This window comes from Rhinolophus hipposideros (genome assembly GCF_964194185.1).
Source record: "Rhinolophus hipposideros genome assembly, chromosome: 9".
In the NCBI taxonomy this organism is placed as follows: domain Eukaryota; kingdom Metazoa; phylum Chordata; class Mammalia; order Chiroptera; family Rhinolophidae; genus Rhinolophus; species Rhinolophus hipposideros.
Window position 1 is genome coordinate 17,548,907 of NC_138055.1, and position 24,074 is coordinate 17,572,980.

General features: G+C 39.8%; 1 protein-coding gene across 5 annotated transcripts in view; it reads right to left on the reverse strand.

Annotated features, from left to right (window-relative positions):
- Positions 1-8,399: 8,399 nt before the first annotated feature.
- Positions 8,400-24,074, reverse strand: part of MYBPC1 (myosin binding protein C1) — an 82,784-nt gene continuing 67,109 nt past the window's right edge. For 2 of the 5 annotated variants that reach the window (XM_081059681.1, XM_081059680.1), the window contains 7 exons: positions 22,494-22,689; positions 19,892-20,031; positions 16,875-17,034; positions 15,254-15,390; positions 13,436-13,622; positions 10,186-10,228; positions 8,400-9,056 (listed from right to left, as the gene is read on the reverse strand). In XM_081059681.1, coding sequence (XP_080915807.1) covers positions 10,215-10,228; positions 13,436-13,622; positions 15,254-15,390; positions 16,875-17,034; positions 19,892-20,031; positions 22,494-22,689 — 834 coding nt within the window. In that variant the 3' untranslated portion in view covers positions 8,400-9,056; positions 10,186-10,214. Of the gene's footprint in view, positions 9,057-10,185; positions 10,229-11,536; positions 11,751-13,435; positions 13,623-15,253; positions 15,391-16,874; positions 17,035-19,891; positions 20,032-22,493; positions 22,690-24,074 lie in introns of those variants that run through there. The other 3 variants (XM_081059684.1, XM_081059683.1, XM_081059682.1) reach the window with 2 other exon arrangements.

Sequence of the window (24,074 nt, forward strand, 5' to 3'; positions counted from 1 at the left end):
ATATTTGATTTTTTTATGGCTGAGTAGTATTTCATTATACGTATACACACTACATCTTCTTTATCCATTCATCTATTGATGGACTCTTAGGTTCTTTCCATATCTTGGTTACTGTGTATAATGCTGCAATGAACACAAGTGTACAGATATCTTTTTGAAGTAGTGTTTTCATATTCTTTGGATAAATATCCAGAAAAGGAATTGCTGGATCATATGGTAGCTCTGTTCTCAATTTTTTGAGGATCCTCTATACTGTTTTCCATAGTGGCTGCACCAATTTATAATTCCACAAATAGTGTACGAGTGTTCCCTTTTCTTTACATCCTCTCTAAAATCTAACTAGAAAGCTCTGCACAGCCGAGGAAACCATCAACAAAACAAAAAGGGAACCAACTGAATGGGAGAAGATATTTGCAAATGATATATATGATAAGGGGTTAATACCAAAATACATAAAGAACCCATGCAACTCAACAACAAAAAAACAAATAACCCGATTAAAAATTGGCAGAGAATCTGAATAGACATTATTCAAAGGAAGACATACGGATGACCAACAAGCACATGAAAAGATGTTCAATATCACTAATAATGAAATGCAAATCCAAACTACTTAAAAAACAAAGTAAACAAACAAAACAGAAATAGATTGATAGATAACAGAGAACACGCTGATGGTTGCTGGAGGGAAGGGAGCCTGAGTAGCTGAGTGAAAAAGATGAAGAGTGTAAGAAGTACAAAGTATAATCGTAGTTATAAAATAGTCAAGGGGATGTAAAGCACAGCATAGGGAACAGAGGTAATAATATTGTAATAACTATATATGGTATCAGGTGGATACTAAACCAGGGAGATCATAAATTCTATAAATGTCTAACCACTATGCTGTACACCTGAAACTAATGTAAAATAATACTGAATGTCAACTGTAACTGTAAAAACAAAAAGAAAGAAAAAAACTAAAAGACTGCAATGAGATATCACCTCACACCTGTTAGAATGAATGGCTATCATCAAAAAAACAAGAAGTAACAAGTGTTGGCGAGAATGTAGGAGGGATACTTTAGTCAGAATGTCTTTCTTTTGGGGTATCTGAAAGAGGATGGCCCCAAATAAATATCCATAGAAGAAACGAGGGAGAAAGAGGCTGAAGCTGCACCTCTGCAACCCTAACGAGCACATGAATCTCCTATAGGTCCTGTAATAATACAGGTTCTCAGTTAGTAGCTCTGGAGAGTGAGAGTGGGTGGAGCTGAGAGTTTTCATTTCTAACAAGCTCCCAGGTGACGCTGCTGCTCATCGGACCACATTTTGAGTAACAGGGAACTGAAGCATACAGTCTCAGAAGGCTTGGGGGGGAGGTACCACTTTGAACAAGCCCCTTGAACCCCAGGTGGAAGGGGACGGTGCAGAAAGAAGAGAGAAAGGACTCAGGGCAATTAAGGGATGAGAAAGGCCAGCTTGACTGTTTTGCTTAAGGCTGTTCGTTCCAGAGCAAAGAAAAATGGTAGATAGATAGATAGATAGATAGATAGATAGATAGATAGATAGATGTTGAAGATTTTCTATTTTATTTTATTTTATATTTTTGATTTTATGCTTTATACATATTTTTAAATGTGTGTATTTTAATTGATCACATAATACAAATTCTGTGGAATTGTGATCTATTTGTTGGTCCTTGGTGAAGGTATTGGTTGGTGAAGTTCTTTTTCCATTTTTTAAATTAGTTTTAGGTGTACAAAGCAACATAATAGTTACACGTTTAAACCCCTCATAAAGTGGTAACCCGCCCCCCAAGCTACTACCCCTCACATCTTATATAGCTGTTATATATAGCTGTTACAATATCATCAACTATCTTCCCTGTGTTGTACTCCACATCCCGTGACTATATATGCCTATATATTTAGTTATAGTGGACATTCAATATCATTCTACTTCAGCTTCAGGTGTATAGCCCATTGGTCAGGCATCTACACCGTCTATGACGTGATCCCCCTGATAAGTCCAGCGCCCATCTGGTACCTTACATGTTGATTATAATCAACATTGTTGATTATATACCTCATACTGTATTTACTACCAATTTGTATTTCTTAATGCCTTCACCTTTTTCACCCTGCCCCCAACCCCATTCCCAACTATTACCCTGATATATCTAGTACCTATCTGGCGTAGGTATAACCATACCTAGTTATTACAATATTATTGAGTATGTTCCTTATGCTATAACCTATATCCTCATGACTACCCAATTTGTACTTCTTAATCCCTTCCCCTTTCACCCATCCTTAACCCCCTCCTATCTTAAAGAAGTCCCTCTGAGATTCCTTGTAATACTGGTTTGGTGGTAATGAACTCCTTCAGCTTTTTCTTGTGTGGGAAACTCTTTATCTGTCCTTCAATTCTAAATGACTTAACTGGGTAGAGTAACCTTGGTTGTAGTTTGCTTTTCATCAATTAAAATATTTCCTGCCACTCCCTTCTTGCCTGCAAATTTCTGCTGAGAAACCAGCTGACAGTTGTATGGGAGCTCCCTTGTAGGTAACTAACTGCTTTTCTCTTGCTGCTTTTAAGATTCTTTGTCTTTAACCTTTGGCATTTTAATGATGATGTGTCTTGGTGTGGGCCTCTTTGGGTTCATCTTGTTTGGGACTCTCTGTGCTTCCTGGGTTTGTATATCCATTTCCTTCACCAGACTAGGGAAGTTCTGTATCATTATTTCTTCAAATTGGTGTTCAATTCCTTGTTTTCTCTCTTCTCCTTCTGCAAATGTTGGTATGCTTGATATTGTCCTGTAGGCCCCTTAAACTCGCCTCAAATTTTTTGGATTCTTTTTTCTTTTTACTGTTCTGGTTGGGTGTTTTCTACTACCTTATTTTCTACATCACTGGATGGATCCTCTGCTTCATCTAATCTATTGTTGATTCCCTGTAATATATTCTTCATTTTCATTATTGTATCCTTTATTTCTGACTCGTTCTTTTTTATGGTTTTCATCTCCATATTTATGTTTCCTATCTCTCTGTTAAAGTTCTTCCTGAAATCATTGAGCATTCTTATAACCAGTATTTGGAACTCTGCATCGGATAGATTGCTTATCTCCGTTTTGCTTTGTTCTTTTTCTGGAGCTTTGTTCTGTTATTTGGGACATGTTCCTCTGTCTCCCCATTTTGGCTGCCTCCCTGTGTTTGTTTCTCTGTACTAAGTAGGGCTGCAATGTCTTCCGGTCTTAGTAGAGTAGCCTTATGTAGTAGGTGTGCTGTGGGGTTCACTGGCACAGTCTTTCTGATCACCTGAGCCACGCTCTCCAAGTGTGGGTTGTGTGTGCCCTCCTCTTGTAGTTGAGCCTTGGTTGATAATTGCACATCAATGTGAGGGACTGACCCTTGGGCTCACTGGTTGTGAGGACTGGCCTTGACTATAGTGGAAGAGTTGTTGTGCAGGGGCTGATCCTACAGAGCAGGATCTGCCTCAGCAGGACTCTGGTGCCTGCCCAATCTGCCCCTTGGATGTGTCATACTTGGAGACGGCTGGGTGATGCTCCAGTTTGTTTTGAAGCTGACCACTGGGGGCGCCAACCCCAGGACCACCTTGGAGGGAATTCGCTGTCTGTCTACTTCAGCCACAGCCTGTGCCCCACCTGGGGCCACCCAGCAGGAGTGTCATGCAGGTTCTCTAGTCCTGCTCCCCGCACGAGAACACAGGATATGGTGAGGCCCAAAAGGAACACCAATGGAGCCATAGATAGGGGAGACATACCATTATACTCTCGGTGGCGGCTGGGTTGGAGACACAGGAAGCAGGAGCCACAGGATCCTCAACATGCCATCCTGCTTCTCTGTCAACCCACCTCACTTGCTAACTGCAATCCGCGTTTTCTAGCCTAGCCATGGCAGTTATATCAGTGGCTAATGGCTAACCAGTGACAGCTGATGGCCAACTAGTCACAGCTGATGGCCATCTACTACCCAAGCCAGCACCTTTCCACTTGAGGGCGAGAGTCTGGAAACTGCTCTTCTTGCTCTGTCCCCACACTGAGCCAGAAAGAAATCCGCAGATGGCTGCTGCCCTTGCTGTGCTTGGAAGCGCCTTGAGAGGCCAAGCCACGAACCTAGGCCGGCTGCCACTTGTGCTGGCTTAGGACTGCTCAGCCAGAGGTACTGGATACGCTCAAGCCAGATTGTGCCTGTCTGGGTGCTGCGAACCTTTGAGAGTCTAAGAAAGTCTGCAGCTTGAGCCAAAGCAGGTGGTCTGCATGAAAAAGTTGCTGGAGGCGGCCTGGGTATGCCTGAAAGTTGGGGGGGCCAGGTGTCTTGAATCACCAGGGCGGGGTAACAACGGACTTCAGAGACTCAGATACGGTGGCCACCTGTGTTCGTGCTGGGACGAGGGAGGTCTCAACAAAGAAACTATGGCCTCTTCCAGCTCCCCCGTCCAGGAGAAAGCCACCTCTCCAGGCCCGGTCCCAAGACAGACAACTCAATTCCCCACCATATGTACCTGCTGCCTTTCCAGCTGCTGCCCCAGCGCTGGAGCTCAGAGTGAGTGATTCCGTTGGTGGGTAAGTCCATGCTCTGTCCCTTTAAGAGGAGCACATGGAACTCCAGCCGCACTCAGTCTCACTCAGTCACAATCTCCACTGGTTTTCACAACCAGAATTTATGGGGACTTCTCTCCCAGGCCCTGGAACCCTGGGCTGGGGTGGGGCAGGGATCCCTTACTCCTCTAGGGGGACTCCCCAGCTGAAATACCCCTCCCAATCTTTAAAGGTCACATGCCGGTGTGGGACCAGCCCCTTCCTGATATCTGCCCTTCCTACCAGCCTGGAGGTGGCTTCTTCCTCAAGTCCTTAGTTGAAGGGCTTCAGTTCAGCTTGATTTTAGGTGATTCTCAATAATGGGTGTTCTGTAGATCAGTTGTAATTTTGATGTGGTTGTGAGAAGGTAAACACAGTGGTTACCTACTGTGCCATCTTGGTTCCCTGGATCGGTGAACTTTTTTTTTAACATGATACTGTGCTTCCCAGGCTGGGATACCTTTAGCTCCCTGACAATATGCCTGGAACAACACCCATTTGAAGATCTGGGAAGAAAAATTTGTTTTCTATTGAGTAAACTCATACATCACGGAGAAGTAGACACCAGGTGGCTAAACTTTAATGAATCTGAGAGGTGTGGCAGTAGCTTCAGGCTACGCGCTCTCGCATCCTGTCCCAGGTTCCCTTTCTTTGGCAAATAGAAATGCAGGAGTGGTGAACAGGGTTAAGAAACCGTGACTGAGATAATGCCTGTAAAGCACATAAGTAGGTGCTCTTTTCTTTTTGTGGTTGATTTTCTCACTGCTGTTTCCTCTTTCTTTCAGTTCCTTGCCTGGTAAGATTGTTTCTGGCTTCATTTTTCTCTCTCTGAGCTTGATGGCCCTTCCCTTTGTACAAATAATCAGGTGTTAGTTCATCTTCCTTTTCCTGCCCCCTGCTGGATGTTGATCCTGAGTCTTGGCCTTCACCAAGCCCCTCCTTGCCACACCCTCCCTATCTTTCCATCACTCTTGGTTCACTTCTTCAGGGGGTGGAGTTACTGAAGGCAGACTTTTGGACAGAGCCCCTGCTTGACATTGTATGGACTTAATAATCATCGAAGGGCATGGGAACAACTTATTGCACCAATGAACTCCAACTTCTATTGGTAGCTAATGTTTATTGAAACCTAACAATGAGCTATTAAGAAGTGCATAAAGATAATCGTGCAGAGAGAGAGGCTCTGCCTCTTCTTGGCAACTTCCATTATTACCCAATCTGACTCCAGCTTGGTGGTATCTCCCAGTGTAGAAATGGGAACTGGATTTACAAGGACCCCCGGTGGACCCACTCAGGGATGAACAGCCCAATGTCAGTTTATCCAATAGCCTGCAGGGAATACATTATTTGGCTCATTAGTGCCTGGAATTTTCCAAATGACCAGATGATTTCAAACCAGCAGTTGGTTTATTTGGCAATATGGCTCCTTTCCAATTACCCTTTGTCCCAATCATCCAAGAGAGAGATGCCTTACAAAGTCTGAATTATGATTTCTTTCCTTGCCATAGGGTGGCTAGTAACCCCTAGATAGTTTTTTTCTTTTTTTTCATTAACTTAAAAGATTTTAAGGTTTTAAACTGGTATAGAATGTCTTTACGATGATTTCTTGGGCTCCATCCAAGACTAGGGTAAGGGTGAGAGTAGAGTAATAAAAGGAGAGACTCTCTTGCCTGTGGATAGCTGTGTAAGTGTTTATCTACAAAGAACAGACAGATTCTTTCTAAAGCTATTGCTTGGGAGACAAGGAAGTTATGGTCGACTGTACAGTAGAGTGCAAGGCTTTTTCCTTCAATGACTTGAATTAGCCAGTGCCCCAAGCCCTCTGGGAGTATTGAATTGTCTTGCTGCCTCCCTGGTATTTTGTTCCATCTACTCCAGATAGAAGAAAAGTATTCAGCTAGGCCAGATATTGCTCAGGTCAGTGCATTTGGGGACAAAGAGAAATCATCTTAAAGTGACTTTAAGAGGGTAATGACAGCCCTTAGAATCAGAAGAACTGGTCATTCCATGGATGGGTTTGTTTCTCTAGTCTACACCAATTTATCAAAGTTCAATTCCAAAGGAATTTAAAAATATCTATATGTAGCCCCTGAATACTTGGTGCAAGGATGGTAATTAGTGGCCCAGGAATGAGGAAATAAAACAAATAAAATAATTTTTATTTAATTATTAATTTATTGGCTTACACAATGAATATTTATTTCACATAGTTCTGGAGGTTAGAATCAGGGTGTTGACAGATTCGGTGTCTGGTGAGGACCTGCTTCCTGGTTTGCAGATGACTGTCTTCTTGTATCTTTCGATGATGGAGAGGGAGAGCGACTAGAGTTCAACTTAGAATCAATTAATATCATATGGAGAATTGGTAATACTCTATTATTATTCCTTATTCTACTCTTACTCCTAGGGGAAAAGAGGCCAAATTTATATTTCTAGAATTCTATTCAGGGGAACTTAAGTGAGGAAGGAGACAGAGAGTCAGATCTGGAGTTTGGTGGGTGGGGAGGACTAAATGGTAATAGTGGAGAGGTGAGAGTAGATGGTGAAGGAGGGGAAGAGGGGATAGAGGAACGGGAACAGAGGTGGTTGGGGGCCGCCTGATCCGTAACTTTCATAGTTCATATACATAAGTATTTAGGAGTTATGAATCAAGCTAACAGATAGTTAAAGAAGTAGTTGTATCCTGTTGTCTTCGTGAAGATTCCCTCATAATGACCTGGAAGGCTAGGTTTGAATGTAAAGTTATCAGATTCTTCAGGGATACCTGCCAGAATACTGTGGCCCACTGGTGGTCTCCAGTCTCCCTGCTCTTCGCATCCCAGCTCCATCCTGCACCACATCATGAGGGGTCTCAGGGACACACAGGTAGATGCCCCAGCCTCATGCGCAGGCTCTAGTGACATGCCGCACACCCCAGCCTCCTAGCAAACAGGTACCTCTAGACCAGCCCTTGGGTCTCAGGCTGCATATACAAGCCTCCTGAGAGTCTTGAAGCCAGGAAAAAGGCCCTAACAGTGAGTGTGGTTAGTCTATAAGAAGGAGCGGTGTGGTAAGGGTTCCAAGTAGGCACCTCCCCTTGGTTCTATGACCTCTCTGAGTTGTGTCATGAGATGCGGTTGGAGAAGGACCAATGTGAGGCTTTTGAAAGTGCAGAAGTCGCTCTGGCGTAGGTCCAGTGGGAATGAGTGGTAGAACTGTCCAGTGTTCCCACAAAGAACATCTGTAAAAGTAGCAGGTAAATAGTCTGGTCGTAGGATAGAAAGACACCAGGTCCACATTTGTCTAGCAAATTTCAAAGGCATCTGTCTTTGAGAGGACCATACTGGGATGGACCACAGGCACCTCTGCAGTCACCATTGTAGACTGAAATGGAGAGACTTTTTCTTCTCCCCGTTTTTGAGGCACCAGGAAAGATTCCAGTTGAGCCAGGACCTGAGGTAGGAGCCTGTGGTGCGATGGGGTACCTTACTCTTCACTGAAACTTTCTCTACAACATCAGAAAGAGTGAAGCAGTTGCTAAAAAGATTATGGACTTATACAAATGTTTCTCAGCTTCTAGATTTTGAAGAAGGTCTCCATCCACTTGAATGGATGCCATCAGCAAACCCTAAATCTATAACTGCTCTGTAGTCTGCAACAGCTCTCTGTCACTGTGACTAACTGTTTTGGCAGGAGGTCTGGTGGATTTGGCCAGGATGTCAAACCAGAGACATGCTGGAGGTCAGGCCTGACTTTGGCAGCAGGCTAGGTCCCTGCCTTTTGTTCTCAGTTCTGCCTGAGTACACAACCCCAAACACAAAAACAAATACTATGTCATTTCATCATAAACACTTCAGATTTATTGTAGCATTTATTGGATACATTTCCCCTTCTGTTGAGAAAATTTGTTTTGAAAGACTTAAAGAAGTCTTTTAGTGCATTCAAATGGGAAAAAGGCACAGATACACTGGTGTTAAGCAGGGTTGTGTGAAATAAACAACTCTGCTTTGCTTAGAAAAATCTCTTAGATCAAGAGAAAGATGGGTTTTCAAGATTCTATTGTGTGTATTTTAGTTTTTTACTCTGGAAAAAAAAAAGCATTTACAGCCTATTATTTTAAGCTAAAATAAGTGCTTTTGCTTATTCTGTAGCTTGCTTTTTTTTGTAAAGTTTAATGACCAGGCACAGACAATAATGATCAAAATGCTGACTTCAAATGGGATTTTGTTTGCAATTTTTAATTAAGCAATCCGGGCAAACTTTTTTTTTTTTCTTTAACACTGGGAGGGAAAAAAAATGGCCACACTTAGGTGCCTGGTGTTAAAACAGAAAATGTTTTCTCATTGCAGCCAGATTTCAAAGCAGTGAAGTGCAGTGAGGCAGTGCCCAGGCCTTTAGTATTCCTCAGGGTTGCTTGACTGCAAGTCTCGCAAATATGAATCAATTATGTTAGGAGGCACACCTTGCAACAGAAGCCTGCAGAAAGAAAGGCCACCTAGAGGGGACAAAAGAGAAACGCAAAGTCAAAACCATCTATGTGAAAAATCACTGAAATAATACTTCTGGAGTAGCAGCCTGGAAATGTGTTTACGTTCCAGTTAGTTACAAAGACTCATTCAGTCTCTACTTGGCAATCTTCTCCTGGGTTTAGTACATTTAGAATTTAAAGCACTTGGCATCTAGAAGGAAAAGCAAGTTCCTGGCAGACCCATAGCAGTTTTTTGTTCCCTCCTTAGTTTAGATTCCTGACTGGTTGGGAGGTATTTATTGCTCTTTGAAAGGTGTTGGGATTCTCTATAGATAATTTAAGTGCTCCGAGTGAAAGGCAGAATAAATGCAAACCATGTTACGGATCAGTGGGAAAAACTATTTCCTGTTTGTTAATGTTCTTTTTAATTAAGCACAAATTCTGACTCAAGCATAGTGGAGAAGAGGGGACTACTCCTTTAACTTTGGCTATTTATACATTGTCCAAAGTGAAAACATTAGAAACATTTTGTTAAAAATACTAAAACCTACCCAATACCTTCTGAAGGTGAGAGGCATAACTACTAAATTTCATACTTACCTTCCATGTTTCTGAATTATTTTTGAAAAGTAAAAGTACCCTTCACAAGAGAACCCATGAAACCATAACAATTCATGGTCCTTTAGAGAAATGCTTCACTACTTGCTAATAAATTCACGTCCAGACAAAAACAGCATGCCATTTGAACATTCTTAAAACGTCTTTAATGCAAATTTGGAAAAGTCATTCTCCTTTTTTTAAAAAAAAAATCAAGTCACATATTGTAGAAATGATGCCACTTATGTACATGTCCATTCCTTGATGCAAAGAGTATCAGAATTCTTGAGCATCACTCATTTTCATCTACATTAAATGCTTTAATTCATGCTCTACTGCATTCAACAACTTGCTTCATGTCAACAGGAGATTGTTGTGCTGAATAAGTACTGGCTGTTAATTTCAAGATACTGAAATACAAATAAAAACTACAAAGTTAGAAATTTTAAATAGTCTATTTTCATTGGATTACATAATGAAAATCATGCCATACTCCACAGGCTTTGTATGGCTTATGACAATCATAAGCTTCATATGCCAAAACCATATGAAAGCTTACCTTAGATGATAATATACATTCAAAAATCCTTACTGTGCTACAACTAAGGAAGAGAAAGAGAGAGAGAGAGAGAGAGAGAGAGAGAGAGAGAGAGAGAGAGAGAGAGAAGTTGTAAGCATTAATAAAGTGCTAAAACCAAAGTTGAGTACTTGTTGAATGAAATTATGGTCATGATTATGATGAGATGATTTCATTAATCCTTAGTCATGTGAAAGATGTAGGAACATAGAAGCGCATGGAATGAAGGGCAGGGATCCAGTCACTTCAAAAGGATCATTAATATGTGAAACATTTATTAATATGCACAACCACTTTGCCTAAACAGGTGGCAAAGCCAATTTGATTGTACAGTGAATATTTATGGTAAGAGCTTCCAAACCATTAGCTTAAAAAAAAAAAAAAAACCCTACAACATATATATATTGTGTTTTTCAACAAAAGAAAAACATAGATAATAGACAAAGCATTAGTGTACATATATATATGTTGAAATTCTAAAAGGCAAAATTATCAAGTAGATAAAAATATTAGACTAGTATATTCTATGATGTATTCTGAACTGATTATATATGACTGATTTAAATAAACACAAGGCTTAGACAATTAGGCTAGAAATCAACTATATGTATAATCTAAAAAACTATAAAGAATCCTAATTCTTGCCTCTTTTGAAGGCTGACATTATCTAGGCATTCAGAAAGCAAATATTGTAAACACAGGCATAGATCTACGTCCCTAGAGTTTACATCGGGTTGCTTACCCAGCCCCAAAGAACTTCTTAATTCACTCTTCCAAATGTAAGTGAATCATACATAAACGATAGGGCTCATTGGTCGCTTAATGCATTTAGTACTGGGGCCTAGGATTTTTCTCTCCTCTTAGGTTCATGAATACAGGAAATATTTTTGGTCCCATGAAAATGGGACCAAAGATAGATAGATGGGTTACAGATATTCTTCTGGTGAATTTTTCACTGGAAAATCTTAAACTATGAAAATTTCCAAATATTGGATCTATTTTTATTTGTGACCCTCTCCCCATTAAAAATGCCCAGAACACTTTTTCCATAACTTAGCAACTTAAAAATGTTCAGTTTTCTGAATTTCAACATGAATCTAAGGAAACTATAATAGGAAACGATCTTAAAGGAAGATCCTATCTCTTGACATATGAAAAATGAAAATATTAAAGAAATACCACTGTCCTAGGTTTAGATAATCCTACATCTAAAATGAGGTCATATTCACATGTAGCTTTCTGGATTTATTTATGGAGATCTGTAGTATGGTACTTAGTTTTCTGACAAAAGTTAGTTCCTACATTACTTAATATCCTTGAATAATTTGGCCTTCCTTGTTCATGGCATAAACACTGTATGCCATGAGCTGCTAAAATATATAATTATAAAGCAAATCAGAAGTCAAGCTTTACATGCAAAGTGCGATTTCATGTAAGAGGAATGGAACAGAAAGTAGAAATATCCAGTGGGATATGAATTTTTAAAACCTGTTGTTGCCCCTCCAAGAAGAATGGTTGTCCAGGGGTAATTACTCCTTGATATATCACTGTAGAATTAGAATATTTGTACCAGTATTTATTTATTCTCGATTGACATTCTTAACTTTATTTTTCATAGCTTAACTTGATTCAAGTCACCCATTATCAGATAACAATCTGATGATAAACAATCTTGGCTTTTAGGATCAAAAGCTTTTACCGATATATTACGATTGATATCTTACTATGAACTTATGGACCAGAATGCATTATTTATATTATTAATATTACTATATATAATGCACTATACAATTATTATAAAGAACATATCAATTATGCAAAACATTATTAGCTTTTATGGAGGACCCCAAATGTTGAACCATTTATGAAATCATCATTTTATATCATTGGCAACATTCAGTTACTTACAAAGCATGCAAAAGTGGTACTAGATTTTTGTTTTTTAGATGTTGAAACATAAATACCAGCAATACCTTGGAACTAATAAGGCTAGGAGTTTAGAAACCAGATGTATTTGCAACTGTGACGTGAATCTACATTGAAAGCTAATAAACGGCTAAAATAATAACGTTTAAATTTATAAGTACTATCTTAGTAAAGTTTGAAATATTCCAAGAATATTGTTTTATATTTGAAAGGAAAAATAAAACAAAAAATATTTTTCCCTCACTCAGTTATAAATTTACTATACTGTATAACCCGAGGATGGACAGAGATCATAAGGAAAGAATACTATTTTTTTTAAGTTATAAAAGGAAATATTTTTCCAGAAGTTTCTTTACTATTTTATACTAAATTTAGGACAATAAAGCTTTTTTTAAACATAAATACCCTAAGCATTTACTATGTTTTTTCTAAACTAGATATTTACAAGATAATCTTTCTTTTAGATCATAATTTCTTCATTACAGAGTATAGGAAAAAGACTACAGTTATCACAGAAAGGTAATATAATACAATAAGAAGAAGAGAAAGCACATCAGGACATGTCACCTATTATCTCATAATGGTGACTTTGACAGCCGTAGGAGTTTTCACGGTGTCCCAAAGTAGGTTTTGTCAAGAAAAAACATTAGTATACTCAATTAATATGAAAATTGATTAATATGACAGGTTATGCTGAGACTTTTCTACCATATTAATCCTTATATGTTTTCTTGGCTTCATTGGTTGCAAACTTCTGAAAACTAGTATAAATGAAATGCATTCCTGCAAATAGAAATTCTCTAAAAGGATTTTTGAAAGCAACTGGTAAAAATATGTTTTTGCTATATTCCACATGTGCAATATGGCACATGAAATTAGCAAACTTATCCATATATATTGAAAGTTTCAGAAAACAGTAAACTAATTAAAAGGGGTGTAAATTCCTTAATTGCAGTTTCATTAGATAAGTTTTTGCACTAGGCTTCTATTTCTAGATGGACTATCTCACCAATATCATACCTCCTTGACTTTATTTATTCTCACTATGCATTCCACTGAAATTAATATTTCTTTCATTAACAAGAAATGCAAGAGATAAAATTAAATCTTTAAATAACCAAGAAGACTTCACAAACAAATCAAAAGTGAATGCAAAATGGAAAAAATGTCTTCTCTCCCCAAAGGCTCTTCCCCCTTCCTCCTCCACCCCAGGACATTTTGGCAAACAATCTGGATTTTGCAGTAAGGACAAGAATTAATGATTTTCTTTCCTTTTATTCTATCCCCAAGATCTCGGATGTCATACCTTTCACCTCCAGTTTGCATTCGATCTCCACTGTCCCAAGGTCATTGACTGCTTTGCAGCAGTAAGTGCCTCCGTCATAGGGGCTGGGCTTGCGAATCTCCAGCGTACAGACCCCTTGGTTGCTGAACATTCTGTATCTGGGGTCATCCACAATAGCAACTTTGTTTTTCATCCAGGTGATTTTGGGCTGAAATTCATATTGAAGTAAATTAGGCGACAACATATCTGTACTTAGCATATTCATAGGCCATCAAAGCCAGTGACAGAATTTTCAAGCATGGGCATGGAAAGAAAGCACATCTGAAAAGAATCCACTTCCCCGTGAGCACTGTTTCTCTCAAACAGAATTCTACTTAGTGCTTGGCAAGAGACCAAATGAGCAGTTCTGACGAAGCCAGCCAGGTTTGTTCAGAGGACAGCTCTAGGGCGATCCTCCCAAACAGACTCAGTTGCATTTCAATTTGATCTACAGGTCCACGCAGTTAACTTATTCAAGAGAATACTATATCATGGCGCATTTTTTTCAGAGTATCCCCATAAGGTGGCGTAACCATCTGATTTTCTCCTTTTCCTGATATTCTCGCCGAATTATTTGTGGGCTGCTTATGCCTCCTACCATTAATCTGTCCTCTGACAGCTGCTTTCATCACCATCATTCTCCAAACAGGTAATTCAAAATTTGTCATAACCTAATCCCCTGGGACGGGGATTCCATTCTCCTTGACCCTTGAACTACATATAACATCACTGACTCTCCACTCCTTTCTCATCTCGTCTTGTCCTTCCTTATGCAGACGCACACCCTCCGCATCCCCTCGTCCCCCTTTTATATGATTTTGCTTTTCTCAGACCCCAGAGAGGTTGCTTCTCTTTCTTCTTCACACCATCCTTCCTCTTCCTCCTTCCACCTTTCAAATAGAAGCATTCATTGAGGCTCACACCTTGGTCCTTGGCTTTTTGCTCACTACCTTCTCTTATTAATGGTATTCCTTTCTACAGCTTCCACTCCATGGGGTGGAATGTAGCACCCCATGCCTGGGGACTCCTCAACTGAGAGTCACAGCCCTGCCTGGCCTCTCTCCTACGCTCCAGTGACCCTTTCCTCTGCCTAGGTCATTCCCCCTTGGATGTACCAACGTCACTTCCAATTAAACATGAATTCAGCTTCTTCTTCCCATACTCATTTGGTTTCTCTCTTTGACTTCCCTATTTCTGTTTATGGTATTTGCTGGGAAATACTACTATTTACACTTTTGCCAAATTCTAGGGCTTTTTCCCTCAGTGCTACAATGGGGTAGATATCTCTATGGGCAACATTCATAAATTTGTTCTTCTTCTCAAACGCAACACCATTAAACCTTGAAACCTTTGTAACTCTTCAGTCAGGGGCAATTTCTCCTTTCCTAGTACTCTGTATCCTTAATATAGCACATTTATAATTCTGCCTTGCAGTATAGTATTATTTGCTTTAATCTTGATGAGTGAATATTACCACCTAATTTTTCAGGTGAAACATTACTTCTATCTCCTTCCCTCTCAGTTCTTTTTAAAATACGTGGTTTGGCTTTTCCTTAGAAGATAGCACTTAAGTAGTAAATAAATATAAACATTTTTACTACTACATTTAAACAGTGTACCTAATTATCCACCAACACCACCCCCCTCAAACTCCTACCATCCCCAGAAAAAGATACAAATAGCAGTTGGAGGATCAGTTTATATTCCGACTTTACATGTATAATGTGGAAAGTACAAAAGGAGTTTGGGATTAATTCTTAAATTTAACTGATGTGTTTTTAAAAAAATGAAACATGGTACCTTAGGATTTCCTCTCACACTGCAGTTCAGAGTGGCATTGTACCCAGCTATAGCGTAGGTGTTAACCAAAGGCTGAGTAAACATGGGCGCCTCTGTGAAATCAAAGTCTTCATACACTGGATTTTTATAGACTTTACCTTAAAAACAAGCATTAGAAATATACAAATTGGCCTGAGAACATATTATTCTTGGCATACTCAACTCAGAATTAAAATTTCCCTCAGCTTAGAAAAACATGTAAAAACATGAGTGAACACCACCTGGCGTTCATTCTGAAGGGTACAAATGTACAGTCAATCACACATGGGACAGAGAGCCAGAGTGGCTGTCTGAAACTGAAACAAATATTGAAAAGAATTCAGTATCTGGGTATTTTGGTCAACAATGCATTTTAATGTGAAAGAAATGAGGAAGAGCTTTAAGGAGAGTAGTTCATGAGGAAATGAAATGATAGGAATGGAATTCAGTTTCACCCTTTTCATGGGTCTCCTGTGTAGCTACACATTGAAGCTGTTCAAGAATAAAAGTAACCCAAGCTCAAGAAGTCAATGTCTACTTTTTCCTCTCCCTGTGTTTTTAGTCAATTATGTATCTACAGCCCAGAAGTAAGAATTAAAGCTTGTTATTTTAAAAAATGTAATGACCATATCATTTTCCTCTAAAAATTTTACTTGTAAAATTAACATTTTACTTGGACATTTTTACCAGAATTTTATAATGTGTTTATCATTTTCTTATTCTCTTTCACCACATCCTTTCTTCTTTCAGTTTTCTCCAGTGACTGGAAACCAAGTTTTCCAGATGTCCAGTTGTGACATTGTGATTTATAATAAGAAATACAAAATTTGGTCTTCATCCCATTTCCGGCACAAAGCTCGGAAAACCCTTGAAATTTCCTAAGCAAAGAGAGCTATAATGGTGTCTTTTGTTATGTAAATTAGGTGACATTTGGACCCCACCCAAGGATGGGGGCTGGTTGCTAGGGGAACCAACTTTGTGATGGATTGGAACTTTCAGTTTTACCTCAAGACCTCCAAGGAGGGGAGAGTGACTGAAGATTTAATCAATAATGGCTACGTAATGAAGCCTCCATAAAACCCCAAAAAGACCTGTTAGTAGAGTTTCCGGATTGGTGCACACAGGGAGATTCTGAGTGTGGCAGGGCTTTGAGAGCATGGAAACTCCGTGCCCTTTGCCCAAACCCTGCCCTATGCATCTCTTCCATCTAGCTATTCCTGAGTTTTAATCTTTTATAATAAACCAGTGATTGAGTAAGTACTATGCTTCTCTGAGTTCTGTGAGCTGCTCTAGCAAATTAACAAAACCCGAGAAAGGGGTCATTGGAACTTCTGATTTACAGCCTGTTTGTCAGGAGCACAGGTGACCCGGACTTGCAATTGGCATCTGAAGTGGGGGTTTGGGGGACTTTCAGGTGGGATTGAACCCTTACCCTATGGGATCTGATGTTATCTTCCGGTACACAGTATCAGAATTGAGTTGAATTGTAGGAACCCAGCTGGTGTCTGAGAATTGCTTGGGGGTGTGGGGGAAACGCCCCCCAAACCCCCACAGACTGAAATTAGGTCCAGACCCCCCTTTCACCAGCCCACGACTAACTCACCATCCTTGGCAATCACAGCGCTTTCTTTAGTCATTGTTGCGTCCTCACTGAGGCCACACATGTTTTCAGCAAAGACCCGGAAGTAATATTCATTTCCTATGACCAGTTCAGTAATGGTGGCACTGGTTCGGTGATAATGTTCAATGACAGTGAACCATTCCTGAAAGAAAAAAAAAAAACTTGAGGAAAATCATTTAAAAATACACAACGATTCCAGCTGTTGCTTAGAATAAATAACAGGGATGTTTCATTAAAAGAAAAGTAGCTCCAATTTTTACAGTGACAGTAATAATAATGTACCTTTAATTTGTTTAACACTTTATAACTGATTCACCTTTGCCTACGTAATTTTATCTGCACTTACACGTTAGAATCATATACCCTGGATGTCAACTGTTACCTTTATATTTTCTTCATAAATCGACCTATTTATCTTTTGTATAATAAAATATAATGCTATTAGGTTGGTGCTAAAGTAATTGAGATTTTTGCAATTATTTTTAACCTTTTAAACTGCAATTATTTTTGCACCAACCTAATAGAATTTTAGTGCCAACTTAGCTCTTCTGAGGAAGAGATAATGCTAAATCACTAGAGAAAAATTAATATCATTCAACAAATCTGCTGAATATTATTAATATAGGTTCTTTTCCATCCATTACTCTACTTTGGTCATACTCTGTCACCTTAACCTGGCTAAGTGTTCTTCACAGCACTTGCTACCTTAAATTATATTACACATTTACTATTTTACTTGTTTATTCTCTACCCCCACCCATCACTGGAATGAACACACCATGATGGTGAAGACAGACTTTTCTTCTCACGCTTTGTACCCACAGTGTCTATCACAGGACCTGGCACATAGTCAGGTCCTAGAATGAATGACTGAGAAGCTAAAACTTGATTTTTTCAATGTTTTCCTCACCAAGAAATATAGTGATTTCGAAGTTTATCTTGCAGCCAATAGCAATTCCCATTGTACCACATATGTTTAGGACTACTGATTGAGGGAATATATTCGCTGACAAAAAGACGGTTCATAAAGGACAAGCTTTTCCTTGCAACTTTTAGCAGGCATCATTATATATGTATTTTGCATGTTTTTAAGATAGCAGACAAATGCACTTATATCCTCCTTGATTCCCAAAGCACTCTATGCAAACTTTTATTCCAACATGTATTATATTGTTTTGTCATCTGGTTTTGTCATTTGGTTTTATGTCATTCTTCTTGCCTAGACCGAGTCTCTAAGAACAGGAGCTGACTTGTCTTTCTTCCCTTCTCCTCTCCTCTCCTCTCCTCTCCTCTCCTCTCCTCTCCTCTCCTCTCCTCTCCTCTCCTCTCCTCTCCTCTCCTCTCCCCTCCCCTCCCCTCCCCTCCCCTCCCCTCCCCTCCCCTCCCTTTTCCCTCCCCTCTCCTCTCCTCCCCTCCTTTTCCCTCCACTCCACTCCCCTTCCCCTCCCTTCCCTTTCCTTTCCTTCTTATTCTTTTTTATCCAGCAGCTAGAACAGTGCTCAACACATAGTTAATGAATGAATACATATGTTGGCACAGACAATGTTTCTGGAAGGTATGAATGACTATAGGAATTGAAGTGAAGAAGAGCATCTGTAGCCACAGTGAGACCAGGGCACAGTGATCTCCTGGGAAGTGCACTGGGCAGAGCGAGCATCTTCTCGTCTATAGGTCTGCCCCTGCTGAAATGCAACAGAAACACAGGGGTGCAGGATTTAGGGATCATCTCCTATCGCCAGGCAGACCTCAGTCATAACAAACATCAGGAAACTCCTGGCTCATCTGGACTTGACTAGGTATCTATGAAGAAAAATGTTGGGCAAGTATGATGGGGGTGGAAGAATGGAATTCCACGTGAAGGAAATGTGGTACCTCTGGATTCACTACTGGTATCTGGGTCAGGGTCCAAAGAAGAGCCCTCGTTGCTAAGGAAATCCAAGATACGCAGTACTTCCCTTGCAAAGTCACCCATTAATCTATTTCTCAAGCTGTCCAGATTTAGTTGGAAGATATTATTCTATATGACAAATCTTGTTTTGTCATGTAACACCCACCCGGGGGAAAGAAAGGACATGCTAGAAATAGTTTATGGAAAGGTGTGGCGTGAAATCCATTCCAATTACTTAAATTGCACTTTCCAACCCTTTTTCCTTGTTCTATTAACCCAATGTAATTTCATAATCTAAGTGTTTACCGAGATCTACTAGTGTAAATGTCTAAAGACTTCTTATTAATAACATTCAGTATGATGTTTTACTCCTCCTATGAGAGTGAAAAATAGCTTTATGCCATTGTGCGTCCAAACATTCATTGATTCATTCATTCACTTACAGGGAGGGCAGGAGTAGAGTGTAGTGGGTGATTCTGATTCAGGAAGATGGACACCTTAACATTTAAAATCTGGAGATCGTAAGCAAGTCATTTATGCTCCCTGAGCCTCAAGTTTCCTTGTCTATAAAATATGGGTAATAATAATTCATACTCCAACTGGGTTGCTTCTTGAACAACCTAAGCTCCTTCTCTCCTCAGGACCTTTGCACATGCTGTTCCCTTCAGAATCTTCCTTTTCTAGCTGGTGTCTTTTAGTCCACATTATCCAACATTTATGTCACAAGGAAAAGAGCTGCATGGGTTGTAAATCTGAGTCAGAATCCAGAGTGAGTAACTATTTGTTGAATGAATGAATTTATTCAATTCTATTGAGCATTGTGCCATCTGCTTTATATCATTTTAACCTCATGATAACCAAGCAAAGCCAGTGTTCTTGTCCCTTCTTTATAGATGAGGACGGTGGGGATCAAAGAGGTGAAGTGACCATCTATGTACAAGTGGGATTCAAGTCCAAATCTCTGTGGATCCAAAGGCCTTCCCTTTCTGCTAGGCTATCACTTCTCTATGGCCCGCCTGAGTTCCTCATCAGAGAGGACCTCCTGCCTCCCTCTTTACTTATGATGAAATCTGATTTTGCTGCTGCTGAACCAGAGGAAGCCAGGCCTTACCATGCTCTTCTTGTCAGCCTTCTGGATCGTGTACCCTGTAATGGCTGCATTTCCATCATCCTTTGGTGGTGTCCATGATAGAGCAACATTCTCTCCCCACACATCCTCAATCTTCACAACTTGGGGCGGACCTGGACGGTCTATAGGATGAAATCACGGTATCACTGCGAGGTGACTTTCCTTCCCAACCAATACCTTGTTACAGGAGCATATTTTAAAACGTCCTTCTCCTCCCTGCATTTCTATCCACATTTGTTTCACCATTCTTCACTTCAAAGAATGCACTCCAGCTAAGCTTCTCTGGAAACTCGTGGCGTTCATATTCATGGAAATAAAAGGATTTTCAAAAAACGTTAAGTGAGACTTCAAATCTTATTAACCATCCCTTTAGGGGCAGGTTACTGGCACTGACTCCCAAGGCCACCCTGCCTAATTGGAAATGTAAACTGATGCTGAACTTGAAATTAGAGCCCATCTGGGCTGAGAGCTCCAGCTTGTGGTGAGAGGCACTGAGCCCACAGCCTTGAGTGGGTTCCTCTGTTGCACCCAAAAGGCACCTTTAATGGGTGTGAGGAAAACTTGTTTTTAATCATGCTGCCAACTCTCCCTCCAAGATTTATTTGTATTTATCCAGTGTTTCCAATATATGTAACTAAAATGCATTCATGAGGAAATGAAGCCTTCCCTTTACTTTCTGCAACACATGAATTTATGTGACCCCTGACCTTCCAGGCAATTGCAGTAATGTTCAGGAAGGCCAAAGAAAACTAAGTCTTGATTGGCAGGACCCCCCAAAAAGCATGCAGAGGCAGAAGGAAGGACAATCATCATATTACATATTTGCATAGTAGTTCTTCCAATTTTTAGTATATGTGCTGCCGAAGCGAGCACAGTAGTTCTTAATTTTCAGAGAAAGTTCATATCTATTATCCTTCTCAGTACAAGAATCACCCTTTCTGTCCTGAAATATTTTTCAGGTATTAAAATGCAATTGTAATTATTTTTATAGGAAATGTCAGACAGAAAAGTGCAAACTCCACTGTGCTTTCTGGTAATGTTCTTCTCTCTTTTAAATGTGCTTTACCAAGTAGTCTTTATGGGCTCAGTGAGTGGGGAAAACCATAGGGATAACCCTCCATTCTTTCCACCATTACTAGCAATGAGTGTCTACAACCACAGTGTTCTATCTCCTGTTTTCACCAATGTGTCCTACAGACAGCTGTCTTTTCCGGCCCAACATCCTAGCTGCACCCAGGTCCGCTTCAGCTTCCAAGTCCACACTGACTTTTCAAACACTTGCTCCCTCATAGTAAATGGTATTGCTAGATTTTTACTGGCATGGCAGACACATACATTTGGGACTAATAAAATAATTAGAGTAATAATTGTTCCTATTTATGGAACGCTTTGAGTGTGGAAGCGATGTGCCAGGCACTTATAACTACCTGGTAAAATACTCACTACAAGGCCAAGCAGAAAAATAAAATGTCCTTCCCTATGTTTCAGAGGGCAGTGGTCTACCAGACCCTTCCATGGGGCTTCCATTAGAGTGGAGCCAGGCCACATCCAAGGGCACAACCTAACACTCCCCCAATTTAACAAAAGTCACGAAGGGTTAGTCAGTAGGTGTGCTTAGTTTAAAGTGCGTGAACTTTCATCCATGGGACAGCTTGCCACAGGAAGTTGCTCCTCTGGTGAGAAAACCTCTAATTTCATCAAATTTGCTGAAATATAGTAATAAAAAGGACTGGAAACAAAGCTTCTCCTAGCTCCACTCTTAAATTTATTCTCGACATTGCAAAAAATTATAGAACAGTTCAAGTGAAAGGGGTCTTCTCTCTATTCCCCTAACTGGATAGAAGAACAAACCTAGCCAGACAATCGGCTCTAATGCATTTTTTGGAGCAAAAATTAATATAAGACCCGTTCTTATTTTACTATAAGACCCAGTCTTATCTAACATAATACAATATAAGACCGGGTCTTATGTTAAATTTTTGCTCCAAAAGATGCATTAGAGCCAATTGTCCGGCTAGGTCTTATTTTTGGGGAAACATGGCATTTATCATTTGGGCAGATAAGTATCTAGCCCTGCAGAATAAACCAATTCAATATTTATTTGGTGAACTTAGTTTATGCACATCTTCCTTACGTTTAATAAAATTTCTTCATTCTCTATTAAAACTTTATTATTTGCAAATTTTAAGTGTAATAGAAACATGTTAAACTATGTCTAGAATCTACAATGTTTTTTATGCAAGAATTCAACACAGGAAATTGTTTCATCATTGTCGAGTTGAGAAACAGGAAGAGAGGACTGGGTTGTAAAGCAATACAGACGGTTTTCACTAAAAATTATATACATTAATTTCCTTTAACACATATGTCCTAAATCTCCCATTATTAGTTCTTTTAGTCAGTGAAAAATTATTTTGAAATGCTAACAAGTCTTACTAATTTATTTTTTGTTTAAAAAAATTCTAAAATAAGAATTTTATATCAAGCCAGCAGAACACAAATTCTTACTCCGGCCTTAATGACAAGAACAATTAGTCCAAATACTGCTTTGACAGAATGTTCTATCTCTTTTTTCCAAACCTACCAACAATCTGGATATCAATTGATGCACTTTCCTCAAATTTTTCCACTTTGACTTGCAGATCATATTTCCCAGAGTGGCTCCTCTCCGCTTTTCTGATAAATATGATGGTATCAGTCTCAGAGTTGCGGATATTTATTTGATTCTTATCAATTTCTGCACCATCTTTCTTCCAAGTTAACTCTGGTCTTGGTTTTCCCTAAACAGAAAGACAGAAAAAGTAGAGGGGGCGGGAAATCAGATTGTCTGAAGATGTTTGTCAGCAGGACAAATAATGACAGTGTCTTACACTATTCTAGGCAAGGTTGAAAAACAGCCTGGGTGTGGGCGACGGCAGCAGTAACAGGAACACTTGCTATTGCTCTGACTGTATTCTATGTACAAGTCACTGTGTTAACTACACAAAATTTATCACCTTCCTCAAGCTTCATGTCGAGATATTATTATTATCCTCATTTTTTGGATAAGGAGTTAAAGGACTTGCCCAAGGCCTTGCAACTAAGTGCGAGAACTAGCTCTTTCCAGCCGGGTCTCTCTAGCTCCAAAGCCTGCACAATACAGCATATTGGGTAAGAGCATGGGTTCTGGGGCTCTGGAATCTGGATTTGGATCCTGACAACACCACTGAATAGCTGTGTGACCTTGGGCAAGTTACTTCAACTCTCTGCCTCAGTTTCCCAATCTGTAAAACGAGAACAAGGATAGTACGTATCTCACAGGGTGGTTATAAAGGCTGACATTATTAGAAAGCTTCTGTATACTATGTGTTTTATTAATATTATCTAAGTGTTAATGATTATTCACTGTACCGTGCTCTTATTTCACACTTGTCTATGATTCTTTCTCTGCTCTCTCTAGCTGCTGAAACTATTCTTTAAGAGCAGACTTGGAGAAATTATAATCAAGGACACTCAAGGACACGAGTTTCGGTTTACTTGTATATTACAAAGGAACCCCGGAGGATTCCTGAGCACTCAGTCTCACCCCACAGACAGGAACCAAGCATTAAATCAGTCAGGGGAGGCACAGCCCTTGTACAGGCGCCTAATGTGGCTTGTTGATAGGTTATGATACGGACTGTGCGAGACACACATCAAACCCCTGCCCACAGAGTTTGAAGAATGGTTGGCCATACTCAGACTTGCACAAGGAAAGTAGAGAACAATATTGTTAAAGATATGGAGAAATAGTTCCGGGTCTAATTTCCTTCAATGTACAATATGCTATTAGCTACTGGAGAAAAAAAATTGAGTTGTCTGGTAACATGGAGTCACAAAAAACACTGGATTAAGTGTCAGGAGACATAGACTGCTCTTGAGCATGGGTTCTTGGGCTCCATTTACTTGCCGTGTGACCTTGGGCAAATCATTTAACTTCCCTGAATGTCACTTTCTTCCCTTCTCTATGAGGAGAAGGAAATCAACCTTTCCTGCCTCAGCAGGTGTTTCTTAGAATTAAAGGAGAAAATGTTTATGAGAACGTTAGAGGTTACACAAATATGCAAACATGCACAGTCTCGTCACCCCTTCCTGGCAGCTGAGCAGCCCTTGGGATGCCATACCTATGAGGTCCCTGTTCTCATAT